The 20,589-nt window shown below is 43.9% G+C and overlaps 1 protein-coding gene across 1 annotated transcript in view; it reads left to right on the forward strand.

The window, feature by feature from the left end:
* The window catches only part of Arg2 (arginase 2), a 25,375-nt gene continuing 4,786 nt past the window's right edge, over positions 1-20,589 (forward strand). Inside the window, exons 1-6 of the mRNA NM_019168.2 lie at positions 1-214; positions 1,081-1,153; positions 17,111-17,288; positions 19,292-19,451; positions 20,176-20,270; positions 20,399-20,503. Coding sequence (NP_062041.2) covers positions 104-214; positions 1,081-1,153; positions 17,111-17,288; positions 19,292-19,451; positions 20,176-20,270; positions 20,399-20,503 — 722 coding nt within the window. The 5' untranslated portion in view covers positions 1-103. The remainder of the gene's footprint in view (positions 215-1,080; positions 1,154-17,110; positions 17,289-19,291; positions 19,452-20,175; positions 20,271-20,398; positions 20,504-20,589) is intronic.

Genomic DNA, 20,589 nt, shown 5'->3' on the forward strand with positions numbered 1-20,589 from the left:
GCGCTTGCCTAGTGAAGCTGCGAAGCTGTGGGAGGCTGCACTCACTCGAGGTCCTGAGTTGCGCGGAGCTGCTTCTGCTAGGGCGATCGCCTCCCTGCCAATCATGTTCCTGAGGAGCAGCGTCTCCCGTCTCCTCCACGGGCAAATTCCTTGTGCCCTGACGAGATCCGTCCACTCTGTAGCTGTAGTCGGAGCCCCTTTCTCTCGGGGACAGGTGAGAGCTGCTACCCGAGCTGACGGGACACTAAGCCTAGAGAGTTTCGTGGGGCCGGGAGGCAGGAGGGAAAAAAACGTGGGGAAGAGCTCGCGGGTTCTCATGGCGGGCACCCGGAGCGCACGTGGGATTTTCTCCGACCCAGAAGGAGATGAGGGACTGATGGAAGGCAAGGGCTGAGAGAGGGCACTGGGCATCGAGAGGGAAGTGGGCATCGAGAAGGCGAGCATCTGCGGCCTCCAGGACGACCGAGAGGTGGGTATTTCCAGCTTGGAGTGATGAAGGGAAGGAAAGGGGAGAGGATGCCATGGAGAAGCTGGATAAGGCGAACCCGGGATCGTTGGGAATTTGTCGGAGAGGAGGTTAGAGATGTGACCGGGGATTAAGGCAAGCTCCAGGTTCTATTCTTGCAGAAAGAGCATTAACCTGGGAAGAAATCGATGCTGATCTCTGCAGCTGCGGGAGGACTGGAGGGGCTTTGTTCTGCCTTCAGTGAAAGAAACCTGCTGTCGCGGAGGGCTCACTCACTGATGGGGAAGCTAGGTGCCGGGTCCAGCCAGATACACACTCTCAGTCACCGGATCATAGCTCACTGAGCCCTTTCCCGATCGGAGACAGACTCCTCTGGTCTGGCTCTCAGTGAGGGACCCAGAAGGTTGATTTGCTTTCAAGAACAAAATCTTCCTTCCTCCATTCATTAATATTTAATGAACCGACGAGCCTTCTACCGAAGAAGTTTTGATGCTGTGAAAGATTTGCAGAGGAATCTGTTAGGAACTCCGTGTAGCATCAGAGATTTGTGTGTAAAGTGTTTCTGCTCCTTTTCTCACCTTCTCTTATGTCTGTGGGATTTGTATGATTCACAGAAAAAGAAAGGAGTGGAATATGGCCCAGCCGCCATCCGAGAAGCTGGCTTGCTGAAGAGGCTTTCTATGTTGGGTAAGTGGTTGGGTTTCCATGTTTGTCCAGGAAGGGGAAAGGACCTGATCAGAATCTGATCTCTTACACGCTGATCCTGTGGTATCAGCTTGGCACCTGTAAGTGGAATTCTTTGGATTCCTTCTGCAGATATGAATCTATCAGGGAGTATTCAGAGGGAGTCTCCTTGCAAATAGTTTGTTAAGGAAGTGGGGCAGAGCAAAGTAGGTCCTGGAACAAGCCACCGGTGTGTGACGAGTTCAGCTAAGGATGCTAGCTAGCTCCAGCTTTAACTGCTCAGTCAGCCTTTCCCCGTTACACAGTCAGCTTTCCTAACGGAGACTTGAGCAGCTTCTGAGTCATCCATCTCACAAGTTGCCTCTTTCCAAACCCTCTCTGGGGCTAACAGGTTTGTGTTATTGTAAGCCTGAGGTAGATGGTTTTTTTTTTTTTCAAAACTACCTAATTATGAAATCACTTGGGTGACTTGTTAAAAGCACTTCCTAATCTCCTCCGTGGAGTTCTGATTCCTTGCAGCTGAGGCAAGAGCTAGAAAGATCTGTGCACTTTTACAAGCATTCCTTGAAGTCAGATTTGCAGTTTAATGTGTTGTAATTAGGGTGCTGTTTAGACTTTTAGGACTAGAAGGAATCAGACTCCGAGATAAACAGCATGTCTACAGCAGTGAGGAACTATTAGTACCAAGGCATCAAATTTCAGTATGTTTGGTATCTGACCCAAATACCCTAGCGTGCCCCCCCATTCTCATCAGGACCATTCACGTATCTTTTCTGGTTCTGTGAATACAAATTTTATAGCCAATAGAGAGCTTTGGTGACGGGGATGCAGAGTCTGGACTACAGATGTCCACTCTGAAACAGTTGCTGGTCACCAGGCCATTCCAAGGGGCACTCGACTTTCAGAGTCCAGAATAATGAAATCATCTAATGTGTCCCATTTATGTGGGACTGTGATAGGGAACCAAAGACATGAAAGTAAAGAGAACCACAGAAGTGAAGTTGGTGAACCGGTGAGTTTGCTGAGATGGCTTACGGGGGAACAGGTGAGGGGTTACTTATATTACTGAGAGCCGACCCCAGCTTGAGTATCAAAAACAACTGCAGTCACCTCTTTCAAATTAGCCTGGGCCAAATGTCAAAGGAGGGGCGGCCTTCAATAAGGTAGAGATTGGGATGTCTTTGGAATGGCTTGAGTAACTAGATTATGGGTGATTCTGTGAAGTGGGGGGAAAAAGCAAGAAAAGCAGATTTTTGTTGTTTTTTAAGGCATGGTCTCTCCATGTATCCCTGACTGTCCTAGAACTTGCTATGAAGACCCGGCTGGCATTGAACTAAAAAAGATACAATTGCTTCTCCCTCCAAAGTGCTGGGATTAAAGGCATTTGCCACCATGCCCAGCACAAAAGCAGATCTGAAGATGTAATGAACTTGGATTTGAACCTGATGACTTTGAGATGCGTGTAAAAGGAAAATGAGGGGCCAGAACAAAGGTGGAGAAGCAAGCAGGCTTCCTAGAGGAAGGTCCAAGTTGTGACAGCTGTAAGATGGGGAGGGGGCTTAAGGGGTAACACAACAGTCAAGAGCACGTGCTGCTTTTATAGAGGGCCCAGGTTTGGTTACCAGCACCCACACGGATGCTCACAACTGTAACTGAGGGCAGCTGATGCCCTCTTCTGATCTCCCTGGACACGGGGCATCCACATGGCACACATACATAGGACTCCTAGCAGACAGACATATAGGGCCCATGGCTATCTAATAAAGGTGGAGAATTTCTTTCTTTTTTTTTTTTTCCGGAGCTGGGGACTGAACCCAGGGCCTTTCGCTTGCTAGGCAAGCACTCTACCGCTGAGGTAAATCCCCAACCCCGGAGAATTTCTAAGATGGCCAACTTCTACCTCACTCTCCCGACTTGAGTCAAAAGCCTGGCAGCTTACAACAAATGCCTTGTAGGCTTTTGTCTCCCACCAGCAGGGACCCCGGTTCAGAAAGTTCAAATCTAGAACAGATGGTGTCACACAACAACTGTTGCATGCCAATCAGCCATCCTCTCTTTCTATAAACTGGCCAACTCTTCAGAGACTTGAAACCCTAGCCCTCAAGAAGAGAATGGATTTTCTGGTCTTTTTTTAGAGTGTCTTCTCTGTGTCTCTGTTGTATGTATGTATTTCCTCACCTCCAATGAACACCTTCCTTCTACTGCTGATGGTATCTGTTCCTGATGGCTGTGTTTGAGATTGCTTTACCGTAACCTGTTGAAACTGTATCACATATGCACACACATACATGCAGATATGTATGTGTGTATATATGCATACATATACATATACATACGTGTGTGTGTGTGTGTGTGTGCGTGTGCATGCACGCGCGTGCATACATAAAATGTGATTGTCACTTTGGTCTGCCGTAATGAGCAAATGATGGAGACACATCAGTTGAAGGTTTGCGGATTAGAGAATCTCTCAGGAAGAGGACCAATCAAGGAGGAAAGGAGGCCAGGAGAGGGGGAAGTGTTGATCCAAGCAGCTGTATAATAAGAAACGGGCGAATACATCAGGCAGATCCTGGGCATGAATGTGGAAGTGTCAGTCAGTGGAATGGTGGGAGGGAGCCAGGCTGAGCCATGACTGTCATACAGTGGACTCACAGGCCTCCCGAGGTTCTCTTTTCTTTCTGGAAGCAAATGTAGATGTGGAATTCACGGACCTCCGTTCTCAGCCTTAGAATCTCTAATGTCTGAACAACCACCTCAGGCTCAGTTCCTTGCATTAGCAAAACAGATTCCTCTTCTGCTATCTGAAGAAGCGCCAAGTGGACTCGAGAAGAAATGTCTTAGGGAAAATAATGTGGGCTTTGTGATGAGGGACCAGAAAATCCCCAAGTGGCTTCCTGTGTTACAGCGCCTGTGGCCTCCCCACACCTCCCAGTTCTTTTGTACAGCAGCCTCAGGAACGTGTAGCTTCTTCACTAGCATAGTGGAGTCACATGACCGTAATTCCAAAGTGAGACTTAGAAGTGGTAATTTAGGCTTGCTGCTGTCTCTAAGCACAGAACACTTGTAATGGCAAAGGGGGCGGATTCCCATGGTGCTCAGAGCTTCAGTGGAATCCGGAGCCTCAGAGCCTTGACACAGCAGGCCTCTTCCTCCCTCAGGTTCTTCCATTGCACATTCCACCGCGGTTTTTACTGTGGCTGAAGCTCTGGCCGTTTGGCCCAGGTTCCACCAAGGAAAGCATGCATAGCAAATCTTGATTTGAAATTCCAGAAGGGACTGTGACGATCCCTTCACTGGATCATTCTGTATTTCGTGGGTCATTATCCCTGGCAAGCATTTCAACTAGACTTTTTTTTTTCCTTTTTCTGAAATCCCTGTCTTACTGTATAACCCTGGTGATGGGAACTCCAGGGTGGCCTGGAACTCAGGGCAATCCTCTGCCTTCGCCTCCCTATCCCTAGGCTTACAAGGCAGCATCCCCGTGCCTGGCTTTAGACTCTCTTTAAAGATTCTAGGAAAGTCTCAGATTTGGTGAGCTGTTTTTCTGCTCAGGCAGGTTTCTGTCTTTTGTCATTAAAGCTACTTTGTAAGCAGCAGTGAGAAACAGCCCCCTGTGAAGACCTAGATGGTGAATTTTGATCTCCTGCTTCCCTCCCCTTTTATACAATCTGGTTTTTTGTTTTCTTTCTTTTCTTTTTTTTTTTTTTTAAATGTAGCTTCCTAGCTTAGTTTCTTTGGCCTTTAATCTTGGGATACATCTTAATTCTTTTGTATTTCAGCCACTTCCTGTTGGCGGTGCTTTGATCCTTGAACTGTTACATTCCTTGCAGATAATCAACTTCTCAATAAATGGACCTATTGTGACTTGGCTTTTTTTTTTCCATTCTGTTTTTAGTGTGGAGGTGGTGGTGGTTATAGGACTATATGTATTTCCATCACAACACATTAAATTTAAAATGAATTAATATAAAGTATGCCTCAAATCTGTTTTGAAAAAAAATTCATCATCTTCAGGTTTCTTTCTCCCTTCCTCCCTCCCTCCTTCTCTTTGTTTCCTTAAGTGGCTATCATTATAGATCACAAGCTGGCCTCAAGCTCACAATTCTCCAGCCTCAGCCTCCTGAGATATGGAATTATGGGTGTGTGGCATTGTGGCCAGCTGAGGTCTGTCTGTCTGTCTGTCTGTCTGTCTGTCTGTCTGTCTCTCTCTCTCTCTCTCTCTCTCTCTCTCTCTCTTTCTTTCTTTCTTTCTTTCTTTCTTTCTTTCTTTCTAGTCTTGCACTTCATTGTCGCTGTGGTCTCAGGCCTTGACTGCTCACTTGTACAGTGCATACAGCTGCTCCTTCTGCTGCTGCTCCTTCTGCAGCTGCTTCTTGGTCTTCAGCTTCTCTGTGTGGTGAGCCGGCGGCTCATGTCTTCTTGAGTCGCAGGTCCAGGGGCTTGTACTTCTTTCCCTTGTAGAATTTCCTGAGGTTTTCCTGTTGAGTTGGGTTAATGACAGGACATGGGCGATGGATTTGTGTGCGACTCATATTTTGGAGAGCTTGGACACAGCACCTGTCACTCTGGCAAGTGAAGCTGGGACACTTCCACCTTCAGATCGTCCAGTTGTTTCAATAGCTCCTCCTCCTCCTTGCTGTGCAGGTCCCGAGCCTTAATCTTAGCCATTGCTGCCATAGTTCACAGCAGCGGGGCTCTTTTTTTCTTTTCTTTCTTCCTTTTTTTGTTTTTGTTTTTCAAGACAGGGCTTCTCTGTGTATCCCTGACTGTCCTGGAACTCAGAGAGATCTGCCTCCCTCTGCCTTCCAAATGCTAGAATTAAAGGCCTGTGCCACCACCGCTTGGCAATTTCCTCCTCCTCCTCCTCCTCCTCCTCCTCCTCCTCCTCCTCCTCCTCCTCCTCCTCCTCCTCCTCTTCCTCCTCCTCCTCCTCCTAAAGATTTGTTTGGTTATGTGAGTACACCATCACTATCTTAGACACACCAGAAGAGAGCATCAGATCCCATTACAGATGGTTGTGAGCCACCATGTGGTTGCTGGGAATTGTACTCAGGACCTCTGGAAGAGCAGTCTTAACCTCTTAACCTCTGAGCCATCTCTCCAGCCCCCAGCAGGGTTATTCTTAAGAGCAGCTTTTAGGCACTAACACGATGCTGAGCTGGGCATGGGGATATACATCTTTAACTCGGAGGTAGGGGCAATTGGATCTTTGTGATTTTGAGACCATTCTGGTCTACATACTAAGTTCCGGGGCTAGCTAGCAAGATCCTGTCTCAAAACAAAATTATGAATGTAGGGGTTGGGGATTTAGCTCAGCGGTAGAGCGCTTGCCTAGCAAGCACAAGGCCCTGGGTTCGGTCCCCAGCTCCGAAAAAAGAAAAAGAAAGAAAAAAAAAAATGAGTGTATTCACTTACTGATTGGTAATTTATGTATAGAGTTGTAGGATTTGCATACTTGGATTAGAGTGCTGATAAATCCTAGATGCTAGATTTAACCCTAGTGGACAAAATCAACTCCCGTTAACAATGCCCTAATGAAGTGTGATTGGAGATAGAAACAGAAAACACGAAAATATGTCAGATGGGGATGGGGACAGCAAATGTTGGAGCTGGATAAGCATTGAACCTTAGATAGATGCCACTGAAAAGCCACTGAGTCCGCAGCCCCTGGGAAGGAAGGAAAGAAGTCTGAGCAAGTTTCAGGCAGAGAAAACAGCACATACAAAGACCCTGAGTCAGGTCTAGATTCTGAGCAGAACCTATTCCTGAGCCGAGCCAAGGCTGCTGTGTTCACTGGCATCTTCAAAAGACGGTTCTCAGGAAATTGTCCTTACTTGACAAGTCCAGTCACTTCTTAGAATGCTCTTTTGACAAGGCTGATGATCTTTATTTGACTAACACAAGTCAATAGGAAACAGAATAATCTTTTATAAATGATTTCAGTATAAATGGATACTCTTGTACAAAAATAAATAAAATTTATAAGAGGATTCTCCCTCATAACATTTATCAAAATTTTTAATTCAAGCTGGAGAGATGGCTCAAATGGTCAAAAGCACTGGCTGTTCTTATAGAGGACTGGGGTTTGGTTCCCAGCACCCACATGTGTCTCTGTATTGTAGTTCCAGTTCCCAGGAGATCAACACATACTTCTGACATTCACATGCACATACACAGGTACTCACGTATGGACATACAATAAAAATAAGTAAGTCTTTAAAATCAACTGGGCATTTACCAAAGTTCTAAATGTAATATAAAGTTATGAAGCAACCATGTGGACTTTCGTGGACTTGGGTTACACTAGGTGTACTTTCTTAGCTATCTTACCCAGCCACCAAAATCACACACGACAGAAGTAAAAATAGATCACATGAATTTTATCAAAATGGAAACTTCAAGCTTTGAAGACATCATGCTATGAAAGAGGGCAGGTATAAAAGGCCACTGACTGTCTTCGCAAGTGTGAAATGTCTGGAGTGGCTGGATCTGTGGAGGAAGTGACTTCGTTGTTCCTAAGGGCTGAGGAAACAGGGCATGACTGAAAATGGGTTTAGGTTTTGAGAGGGAAGGGAACTGAAGCTCTTCTAGAATCAGATAGTACTGACATTTTTACAACTAGGTGAATAATATGTTAAAAAATTACTGAACTGTAAATTCTAGGAATGAATTTTGTGGCATATAAATTGTATCTCTAACAAACTATGTAGACTGCTGTGACCATTATGGAACTTGTGACCTGCATGTTTTATTATATGCTGTTTGCTTTACAAACATCGTGAACTATTGTATTTTTGCATAGACTTTATAAGTCATGTCTGTTGACATCTAGATCTTAGGCTACAAATTTATAATCTCTAGTTTTCAGGGAAAAGAGACAATTCTACTTTGGAAAAAAAACGATGAAATTAATGTTTTCGGGGTGCTGTTTGAATAACACTTGGATATCTTTGGGACAAAAATCGGTTGCTAGGTTGTGTCAGTATCAGAATTTGCTATTAGTGAAGGAGTAGAGCGGGTGTGTGTAGTCACTCTTTTATATAAAAAAAGAGTCTGCCCTTACAGTCAGGAAGCCAAAGCAGCTGTCAAGGAGCAGTAGATGTCATTTAGTGTAGGTCTGCATGTGGGAGCGGAAGGTAAGCGATCAACATGAGATTCCTTAAAATTAAAGTTTTGGAATCTGCTTGTCAGTGACATCGTTTGGACACATCTTTAGAAACCAAATGTCAGAAAATTGGCTTTATACTTTCTTGATGATTGTGTTCGTCCATTTTGAGTGCCTGGGTCTGAGTGAGGTATAATAAACAGAAATGAATTGGCTACCGGTATAGAAGCGAAGGAGTCCATGACCAAGGGACTACATTCGGTGATGCCCAAGTTTACGGCATCCTAACATGGGTCACGTGGCAAAAGAGAACAAGAATCAATTTATAGCCTCATGCTCTCTTGTAATTAGCATTAATCTGTATATGAGGAAGCCCACATGATCTATCTGCATACACACTTCCCACTCAGCCCATTTCCCAGCACTGGTGCATGAATTAAATTTCCAGCACATGATTTTTGAGAGGGCACATTCCAAACCATAGCAAGACTCTAGCACAACTCAAAATACCGCATTGCTTTGGTCCTGTCTGAGCCATACTGCCCTTGTGTGGTGAGCGATCTGTCCTGGGGAAGTAGGAGCTGAGACCTGAGAAGTTGTCTGTTTAGGCTCCCTACTCTCTTAGACCTTGGCTGTCACTATTGGTGATCTATTTCTTTTAGTTTTAATTCTTAAAAACAAAAACAACTGTTGTTCATCTATTTATTTTTATTTAATGTGTTTTACCTGTATATATGTATATGTGTATGTATTGCACCACCTGGGTGCCTGGTGCCCTCAGAGCCTAGAAGAGGGCATTGGGTCCCCTGGAGCTGGACTATCAGATGGTGCTAGGAGTCCAAGTTAGTTAACTACTGAGCCATTATCCAGCTCTTTCAAAAGCACAGCTCAGATTATGTTTGCGCACAGTGTGAGTGTACAGGTCAGGAAATTTGTACAGCCTATCAGGCATAGTGACACACACCCGTAAACCTAGTCAGTACTTAGGGGGCTGACACAGAATCCAGTTTGGCCTGTATCGTGAGATGTTTTCTCAGAAAACAAATACACATGGTCTTCAACACCAGCTTCCTCTGAATTCTTGCTCCCATTTCCAGTGACTCCTTGTCTGTAATCTCAAGCCCTTGCTTTACCAACTCGGATACAAAGTCTCAAGTTCTCCCTGTCCTCTCCCGAACCAGCTCTATTAACAGGAGTCAGTTTTTCCTCTACTCTCAGAGTCTGCATCCAATCCCTGTATCAGGGAGCTCACATTACACCTAAGAACCTGAGATGGGAAACATTAATTTCACTTTCAAGCAAACAATCTGGAGGTCCAGAACAGGTTTGGTGGCTCTGTGCCTCAAATCTCGATTCCTAAGTTGTGCTGTTGGCAAGGCTCCTACTTAACTGCTGTGTGTTCATTTCTGGGAGCAAGGTATGTGAATGGACAAAGGTACAAAGGGAGAACTTTTCCCTTTCTAAGAAGCTATGGCAGGACACTACTCTCCTGTTGTACTTGTTGGCTCGTGCTGGTTACGTGGGCACATCCCTCTTCCAGGAAAGCTGGTGAGTTTAGATTATTCTAACAGGTTTACCCCAGAGGAAAGTCTTTGTGGATGGAAGGCCAGCCTACACCACGCTATCTCCTTATCTATATTAGGACTTGAAGTTTTTCCACTTGGGACTCTTTTTAACCTGAGGATTTTTCCCTGCTTTGAGACAGGGTTTCTTTGTGTATCCCTGGCTGTTCTCCAACTCACTACGTAGACCAAGTTGGTCTTGAATCTGGAGATCCACCTGCCTCTGCCTCCTGAGTGCTGGGACTGAAGACACCACTGCCCAGCTCACCTGAGAAATCTTTATCCAATTCTATATTTATGGTTATATAAATCAAACATTTTCTGATAAGCATAAATTAGTATTCCTATTTTAACATTTATTAAAGACAGTAAATCCATATACTGATAAGATGGATATGTTTAGTTTTACCTACAGAACTAAGTCTTGAACCAGGTATGCTGGCTTGTACCCACAAACAGGTTTTAAGAGGTTAAGGCAAGAGAATCATTACAAGGTTGAGGCCATCAAGAGACATAGTAAGTTCCAGGCAAATCTGGGTACAAATGTAAGACTGTATTAAAAAATAAACAAATAAATCTTGGCTGAATACTTGATTTTGCCAGACATAGTTACTGTCAATGCTTTTCATAGTTGATTGATATTTATTGATTTTATTCTATAGTCAACTTTGCTTTAGGTAAATATGTAATACAAAGTGGAAGAATTATGTTGGGGGCTATCTCAGTGCCAAAATTCATGTAATAAGTTAGAAAAAATTTAAATGTATTTATCTATGGATGTTTCACTCACACGTGTGGATGTGCACCATGTATGTGCTCAGTGTTTCGCTCGCACATATGGATGTGCACCGTGTGTGCGCTTGATGCCTGAGGAGGTCACTTCAGCGCATTGCGTCCCCTGGAACTGAAGTTACAGACAGTTTGAGATGCCATGTGGATGCTGGGAATCGTAGCGAGGTCTTTTGCAAAAGCAAGAAGTACTTTTAACCCCTTTCTCATCTCTCCAGCCCCCACATGACTTTTTAAAAAAATAAATCTCAGGTCAGCAACTCAAACAGCAAGTGTATTTATTTTTTCATCCTTTAATGATTTCATTTTACAGTGACAGTCTGGCCTGTTTGGATCTTCTTACACAAAATTGTTTCACGAAATGATGCAATCATATGATAAACAAGTTTTAGGAAGCTTTAGATTACAACACCAGTTTCAAAGAAAGCATAAGAGGAAGGGTAGAGAGAAAAACCAGAAAGATGTCTCAGGTGACCTGTAATCCCCCCTTCCTTGTTACTATATTAATCCTTGTTACCATTTAAGCACAATTTACAGGAAGGGCTTAAAAACTCATTGTCCTTTGATAGCATGCCTCTATGACGTCTGGGACTCTTGCCCCAGTGTATTTTCTTACAATTTCAGACCATGAATTTTAAGCCGTTATTAGGCACAAACATTTCTTTTCAATTGTAGAGTCTGCTTATGTAGCCCTGGCTGTCCTGGAGCACAGTGAAATAGGTTTGTTTGTTCTGCGGTATAAAGCATCCCTGCTCTGGGATTTGACAAAGTCCTGGGAAACGCTTTTTGCATTCTGCTGGCTGTCAGAATGTTTGAAGAGGTCTGATGGTGAGAGGTCAGATGAGCACGGTGGATGGGCAGGACATCATTGCCCACTTGGTTCAACTTTTGAAGAAGCACTGACTTTGTGATGTGTAGTGATGCATTGTTCTGAGAACATGGCCCTTTCTGCTGAGCAGTGTCTACTGTAGGCTTTGCAAGTTGTGGTGTCTCCATGCCCTTCTCTGTTCCTGCTGTCTCCATGCCCTTCTCTGTTCCTGCTGTCTCCATGCCCTTCTCTGTTCCTGCTGTCTTGAACCTGGGGAGACCTAGACACACAAGAGCAAAACCCTAGGTATGACAAAGCCAAGAGCCAGGTCCCTGAATTACTGCGCAGACAAAAGTCTGATGGTTATTGGAGTGGAAATCAAACATGGCTGCATTTGAACTCTATTTTGAGTCGTGATCTGCTGCAATTTAACCTATTCCACCTAATAATCTTGTGTTATGCATAAATGTCTTCATGCATACATTGTTAGGTTTAGGGACTAACATGGGACCCTATATCATTAGATACTTTCTTACTCAATTTTTTTAAAAGAATTTTTATTGTCTATGAGGGAGGAGGGAAAGTACATAGCAAGGTGGAATTGGTACAAATTGTACTTGCAGAGGGCTGTTCCTTGAGTCTGGTATTCATTGTCCCTACTCTCTACCTGGCACTTACATTGTGAAAATTAAAGAGCTGAGTTAGGAAGGCTGTCATACCTTTGCAAGATCGAATCCCCTTCAGGGTCTGCCTCTTAGTGTTGTGGAAACACGAGGCAGGTGGAAACACGAGGTGGGTTTTCATAGACAGACTCACGTTGACATGTAAATTATCAAAATTGTGTGCAGCTGGCATAATTAGGTTGAGAAATAGTCCTTCCAACGTGCACTGTCAGGAAGCCCTTGTGGGTGTGTGAGGCACCTGGGAAGCAAGTGAGAAAACAAGAAAGGTGTTTGGTGAGAAGGAGTAGGTAGTGGGTAAACTCTCTACAAACAAACCAAAAAGATTTATGTGTATCGGTGTTCTGCCTGCATGCCTGGTGCCCATAGAGGCCAGAAGAGGCATTAGATCCTCTAGAACTGGAGTTACAGACAGCTGTGAGCTATCATGTGGGTGCTGGGAATTGAACCCAGGTCTTCTGAAAGGGCAGCCAGTGCTGTTCATCACTGGAACATCTATCCAGTCCTCCTGAGCTGGTAATCATAAGAGTCCATCTTCATGCATAAGCGAATCTGTTGAACTACTCCTGCAGTACCTCCCTGACTGGTGTCAGGGATCAAATCCAGGGTCTTGTGCGTGCTCAGCAATTGTTCTACCCCAGAGTTACAGCTTAGCCCCTGAGCTGCACATTGAATGACCAAAATCCTCCCATGAAATGCAGTCTCTCTTCCATGGAGTAATGCTGTAAGATCGGAAAATTCTTTTTAGACCTTGTGCAGCTCCTTTCTGCTAAGTGCATTTAAGTGAGTAGAATACTGTTTTTCTGTCAGGCTTATCTCAGTTTATTCCCTGGCATCCTTGATTGGGCTTTAGTGTTCCCTAAGATCTGTTACTTAATCTTATCCACTGAAACGTTAATGTCCTTGTTTTCTAATTGGTTGTGAAGATTTCTATGAGCTAAAGACTTGGCAAGTAGTTCTGAAAGTTAATATTAACATTATTATAATCTTTTGATTAGCCAGGGTTCTCTAGAGAAACAGTACTTATAGAATGAATATATATGTATGTATATATTATATATACATATATATATATATACTCATTGTATAATATATATTAAAGGGATTTATAAAAAAGGGGGGATTTTATTAGAATGGCTTACAGGTTACAGTCTAGTTAGTCCAACAATGGATGTCTAACAATAGAAGGTTCAAGAATTCAGTAATTGTTCAGTCCATGAAGCTGGATGTCTCTGCTGGTCTTCGGTACACACTGGAATCCTGAGGAACTAGGTCCCAACAGCAGCGAAGGAGTTGATGTGCTGGCAAAGTAAAGGCAAGCAGGCAAAGAATGAACAAACTCTTCCTTCTCCCATGCCCTCATATAGGCTTCCAGCAGAAGGTATGGCCCAGATGAAAGGTGGATCTTCCCACCTCAAAAGATCTGGATTGGGGTTGGGGATTTAGCTCAGTGGTAGAGCGCTTGCCTGGGAAGCGCAAGGCCCTGGGTTCGGTCCCCAGTTCCGAAAAAAAGAACCAAAAAAAAAAAAAAAAATCTGGATTAAAGGTGGATCTTCCCACCTCAAAGATCTGAAGCAGAATTGGATCTTCCCACCTCAAAATATTTAATTAAGAAAAATTCCCTCACAGGTTCATGAAGTCACTGGGGTCTTGTTAATTCCAGATGTAGACAAGTTGATAGCCAAGAATAGCCATCATACCTGTAATAGTAAATATCATAGTATTAAAAAAAAAACCAGGTCTGCCCCAGTCTCTTAGACCACATTAAGAACCTCACACTTGGTGTAGTTTAAGGAAGTTGCTGGTAAACAAGGAGGCAGAGATACTCTAGCCCAGTGGTCATTAGAGATCTGTCCAGCGCTCTGCAGAGATGCTCAGTGGTTAGGAGCACTTTACTCTTCCAGAGGACTGGAGTTCAGAATCTTCATTGGCCTCACAACTTCTTGTAACTCCAGCTCTAGGGAATTTCACACCCTCCTCTAGTGTACCAAGTGTGTTCAGGTGACTGGGGAACGGAAGAGAATCCAGGTCCCTCAGAGCTAGAGTTAGAGGAGACTGTGAGTGCCCCAACGTGGGTACTGGGAGGGCAACTCCTTTGGAAGATCAGCTAGTGCTCTTAGCCCGCCTCTCCGGCCACACAGACTTGAAAAAAAGTTTTCTTTTTGTCTGTGAATCTTCAAACTTAATTCTTTTTGCATTCATTGTATGTGTGAGCACATGTGTGGTATGGCACATGTGTACACATGTGTAAAGTCAGAAGACGAGTTGGTTCTTCCCACCTACCATGCATATTCCGGAACCAGAGACCAGACTTAGGTTGTGTGGCAGGGGACAAGAGCCTTTACTCTATTAGCCACCGTGCTCAGCCCTGCTCCAAGCTTTCTACTGTGTATCTACACCATGTATGTGCAAGAGCTGGAGGGTGTCAGACCACCTTAAACTGGAGTTAAAGAGGTTTTGAGTCACCCATGTGGATGCTAGGAACTAAACACAGGTCCTCTGTATGAGCAGTTAACTGCTCTTAACCACTGAGCCATCTCACCAGGAGCCCCTACCCACAAACCTTTTAGGATGGCTGTTTTATTTGATAACTTTTCTGTTGGTTTTTGAGCTGGCTGGTTATTCTGTCAGTTCGACACAAGCCAGAGTCATCTAGGAAAGGGGAGATACCGATTAAGAATTGTCTCCATTAGACTGGCTTGTAGGCAAGTCTCTGGGGGCATTTTTTTTCTTGAGGCAGGGTCTCTCTGTGTATCCCTGACTGGCTTGGAACTCACCGGCTTCTACCTCCTGAGTACTAGGAATAAAGGCATGCACCACTGAACCCAGTCGTGGGAATTTTCTTGAATGATGATTGAGACAGAAGGGCCCAGTTCTCTGTGGGTATTGCTACCCCCTGACAGGTGGTCCTGGGTTCTACACAAGTAAGCCATGGAGAGCAAGCTAGTACGCAGCATTCTTCCATGGTCTCTGCTCTAGTTCCTGTCTCCAGGTTCCAGAACTGAGTTCCTGCTGACTTCCCTCAGTGATAGACTGTGACCCGAGATGTGCATGCCAAATACTTTCCTTTCCAAGTTGATTTTAGTCACCGTGTTTACTGCAGCAGAGTAGAACAATTCTCAGTGTCTTCAGCACGTTGTTGTCGTTGTCTCCTTCTTGGCTGTAGTTCCTTCTTTCTTTAGTTGACTAGATCTCCTTTGCAGTTAATATAATTATTTTTTTTTCTTTTTTTTCGGAGCTGGGGACCGAACCCAGGGCCTTGTGCTTGCTAGGCAAGTGCTCTACCACTGAGCTAAATCCCCAACCCCTGTTAATATAATTATTAACTGATTGAAAGGTTCATAAATTTTTTTAGCTGAGGTATATCTTTTGAAAAAGGATAGTTTTGCCCCCAATATCCATTTTTGTTGATTAGGGTTGGCCTTAATATCCCAGGTCTTATGATTTGAAGTGTTAACACTTCTCATTTCTACACTCTCTCCAAGGGCTGCTGTGGAATAAGTTGAGTTCAAAAGGAAAGCTCCTAAATGTACAGTTTACACCCATGATGAAATCACACTGGTCATAACCCAAACCTTTAACTGACCTTTGTGAATGTTAAGATGTATGGTTTCCTAGCAATCCAGAGGTAGAGACAGGTGGATCTCTGTGAGTTTGAGGCCAACTTGGTTTACAAAATGAGTTCCTGGATAGTCAGGGCTAGAGTGAGATCCCATCTCACCAAACAAACAAAAGGAAAAACAGTAACAAACATCAAATGCTTTCCAGATGTCTTAGCTATAGGTTTTGACTTTGGGACTGGGCAGGAGTAGAGTGTGACCGTGGGCAGGAGTGTGACCGTGGGCAGGAGTGTGACTGTGGGCAGGAGTGTGACCGTGGGCAGGAGTATGACCATGGGCAGGAGTGTGTCCTGTGGGCAGGAGTGTGACTGTGGGCAGGTTCCTTCTCTGCTGTTTCTCCATCTTTCTTCATTTATACAGTAAACATTATTTCCATTGCCTCATTTTGAGTCTGAAATAAAAATTTATGATAAGCATTTAGATCAGTGCCTGAGCCCCCATAACAAATAAATGTTAGATTTATGTCCTCTGATTGAGTTGTTATTATTTTGGGACAAGTCTTGTAGCCTTAGCTGGCTTTGAGTTTGTTTGTGTAACCAAGGTGACAAACAACTTCTGATCCTCCTGCCGTTAAGTCTCAAGTGCCGGGAATAGGGTTTTGTATATGTGTAGGCAATATTCCACCACTGTTACACTTCCAGCTCCTGACTTTTTAAAAGAGCCGTATTGCATGTCTGTGTGTGTGTATGTATGTATGTGCATATGTATATATGTATGTGCATATGTATGTATGCACCTGTATGCATATGTATGTGCGTATGTATGTATGTATGCATGTGTATGTATGTATGTATGTATGTATGTATGTATGTATGTATGTATGTATGTATATGCTCTATGTGCTATGGTGCCTGAAGAAGACAGGAGAGGGCACTGGATCTCCTGGAGCTTTAGTTACAGACAGCTAATGTGAGTGCTGGGTACATGACTCAGGTCTTTTGGAAAAGCAGCAAGTGCTCTCAACCTCTGAGCCATCTCTCCAACATTAACTCCTGACCTTTTATTCTAGAAAAAAAAATTGAGGTTTTCTTGCATTGCTGAGTATCAAATCAGGGCCATGAGAATTTCTACACATGTATTTTTGTCCTGAAAACCATTTAATTTTTTATATCCTAATGAGTTTTTTTTTAATTTTAATTCTTATAATTTTGAGATGTAAGGTCTATTTGCTTGCTACCTATTTGATGATTCTTAGGTTAGTGAAGCTTCTGGAAAATGGTGTTCATAAAAGGGCTTACCTTGCTAGCAGGTGACATGTGGAGCTGTCAAAGCGAGGTGGGACAAAGTGAGTATGACATGTCACCACTTTGTCCTAAGTAATTACTTGTAGCCCAGGCACTCAGTAGATGATGGAATGGCACAAACGGCCCATTTTCTTGTTCTTCATCTGTTGCAGGATGCCATCTAAAAGACTTTGGAGACTTGAGTTTTACTAACGTTCCCAAAGATGATCCCTACAATAATCTGGTCGTGTATCCTCGCTCAGTGGGCATTGCCAACCAGGAACTGGCTGAGGTGGTTAGTAGAGCTGTGTCAGGTGGCTACAGCTGCGTCACCATGGGAGGAGACCACAGGTAAGTTTTGGGCTCAGCAATTAGCTTTATTTCAGTGTCCTTACTTGGAGAAAAATACACCATAAAAGAGACTATGTACACTCAATGCAAGAACTAAACAAAGTTTTGAGAAACTGTCTCAAGACGTTCATCTGGCTGTGTTGGAGCACTGGTCAGATCTGTCCATAGACTGAATTTGCATGTTTTTATTAGCATTTCTGCTGACTCATTTGTTAGCGATCCTTCCTTGGCACGTGAACACATTTTCTCTCTAACATGGACATGGTCAGTCCTTTAAGTCTCTCTTAGTGGATTATTTTGTCAAAGTATGAGATAATGCTCAACTGAGATCTATCAAATAATAATAATAATAATAATAAATAATAAATAAAAATTAAAGGCTGAAAAATACTAAATACTAAAGAATTTCAGAGGGAGAGGTCTGGACTAGTGTAGCCAGATTCCACCAGGGAGTTTGGTGTGAGCTACAGTGAAGTAGGGAGAGGCTTTTCAGTAGTCGTGAACACATATTGATACCTTCAGTTAGTCAGTCCTAATGCTGTCCTGGGGGAGATACAGCTTTATCTCCTTTATTGCTCGAAGCTCTGAGGGACAGAGGTTAAACAGCCTGTTCAAGGCCTAACCCAGGAAGTAGCAGAGCTGGCATTCAAATCCACTTTGTTTTTCTTTTTGATTCAGCCTAGCAATTTTCCCTGAGGTGCTCGGAGAACTTTCTAGATAACGATCAGAAATTAAACCTTTGTTCCAGCTTCAGAAGCAAGTAGGTTCCTCATTAGGAATACAAATTCAGGAAGAGGAAGAACTCAGGTCACACTTGGGTTCTCTGGAGATGACTGGACACTCAGTGCAACCAACAGAGGAGAGTGTGGGCCTCTTGCCTCCCATCTCTGAATGCTTGTTCTTGGTTTTTGTTGTTTTGGTTCTTGTTTTCCCTGCTGGTCATGTCTCACTGAAGATCTCATCAGTGTGAAGGCCACAGCCTTTAGTTTTCCTTTTTGCCTATAGCTATATATACCGCAACCAGGTTACTAAACTATTTCCAGTTCAAAACTAAGACTGAGGCTGTTATAGCACGGAGGGAAGAGAAATGTAATTTGAATGACTATTTGTTCAGTGGTGTACATGAGCTCAGTAAGGGTTGCCTTGTAACGTTAATGTCTAACGGCCCCACTTTCCTGGTTTTCAGCAGTGTTACATGCAAGCTTTTACTGCTTTGTGATTGTGTGTGTGGTGCTGGAAATTAAACTCAGGGCCTCACACATAACTAAGGCAAATGTGGGGCTACGTAGCTACACCTGCAAGTCTGCTTCCTAATTTTTATCTCTAGAAAGTTAATGTAATTGGATGTAGTGGTGTATTCCTGTAGCCACAACTACCTGGGAAGCTGAAGTGGGAGGACTGCCCGAGCTCCTTAGAGAGCAGCCTGAGTAACATGCAAGACTCCATGGCCACCAATCAGCAAACCCCTCTAATGAACCAGATCCCTCGGAAGTCAGAATTTAAAAGATAGGCAGCATTCTGCAAGTTGTTAAAGACAAGACTCCATTGCACAACTAAATTTCATTCACTGGGAAAATGTTAATATTTGAGCTCCTTTTCTGGGCTAGTGCTAATGAACAAATTAATGTGGAGCTGTATGACACGTGTCACACTGCAGGGACAGCCAGTCACCAGCACTGCTTTTCCCTGTAACTTTGAATTTTATGCATATATGTGTTCTGCCTACATGTCTGTCTGTACACCATGAGTACAGTGTCCTCAGAGGCCAGAAGAGGGTGTTTGGGTCCCCTAGGACTGGAACACTGACTTCCTCCTAATTCACTTAAAAGTTAATCTTTGGGAGGTACGACTAAGGGACTTTTGTCTCCCTGTAACCCAGCCTCAGGCTAGACCCTGACTTTGCCCTGGGGACAGAGTGTAAGCACTGTTGGCTGGGGTTATCTGTTCCTGGGCATGCTTGCCAAGTAGAGAACCTTAAGGATTATTATATTTGTTCCTTGCAGCCTGGCAATAGGCACCATTATCGGCCACGCCCGACACCACCCAGATCTCTGTGTCATCTGGGTTGATGCTCATGCTGACATTAATACACCCCTCACCACTGTATCTGGAAATATCCATGGGCAGCCTCTTTCCTTTCTCATCAGAGAACTACAAGACAAGGTAAGGGGGCCCAAGTGAGAAGGCCAATGGCTTGCACGGTAATCTGGGGCTTTGGGACTCTAACTGAGATTTGAACAAAGGATGGGCTCAGTGTGACTTACATGACTCTTTCACTTTTACTGATATTTATATCATTATGGATTGGGTGGTCAACTGGATGCAAGGGCTACAAAAATACCTAGGTCTCTGTTTTCTGCAGGGTGCACGATCATTTAGGAAATGAAGTTTGTAGTGGTAGGTGATAACTGTAGTCGTGGATATTTCCATAGCCCCAGGACTCAGGAAAGAGGCCACACTCGAAACCACATTGATGTAGAGGCCAGGTCTCACCATGCTTACCTCTGGGTAAAATTCTTCTGAGCTCTTCAAAAGCCAAGGAAGTCTTCCTTAGACGGATGAGACTCTGTGCTCACCAAGAAGCTAAAGCCAGGCCAGACCCGATTAAGGATTCAATCTGTAATGAGCAAAGGGCTGGGAAAGCCTGACCAGTACATTCCTGCCACTTAGTAGTTAATGAGAAACCAGGACCATCTTAGAAAGGATGCTTCTACGTTCTCAGGAAACCTGTCATTTCCACTGGACAGTTTTCCTTCCTAGCACAGGTGCTTTCTGTCATCTCAAACATAGTAGACAGGAGAGTGACAGTACACTCTTGGGAGCACATGTGATTATCTTAATGAGAATAAGGATTTCTGACTGATGTGCTTCACTCCTCTCTTCACAGGTACCACAACTGCCAGGATTTTCCTGGATCAAACCTTGCCTCTCTCCCCCAAATATTGTATACATTGGCTTACGAGATGTGGAGCCTGCCGAACAGTAAGTCGATGCAGAAGGGGTGAGCTCTGGGCCCGTCCTGCCTATCTGCTTTAGGTCAATATAAAGCAAAACCTCTAAATACACATTAAAAGCTTTTAAAACTAGACTTTTCCCTTTTATCTTACCAGCTTTATTTTAAAGAGTTTTGACATCCAGTATTTCTCCATGAGAGATATTGATCGACTTGGTATCCAGAAGGTCATGGAACAGACATTTGATCGGCTGATTGGCAAGTAAGAAATGACATAAATGTCTACTCTTCTAGGTGTCAGGAAGAAGCAGGGCAGTTATGGGAGAGCAGCACACTTAAGCCCACACA

This window comes from Rattus norvegicus, chromosome 6, assembly GCF_036323735.1.
Source record: "Rattus norvegicus strain BN/NHsdMcwi chromosome 6, GRCr8, whole genome shotgun sequence".
NCBI classification, from domain to species: domain Eukaryota; kingdom Metazoa; phylum Chordata; class Mammalia; order Rodentia; family Muridae; genus Rattus; species Rattus norvegicus.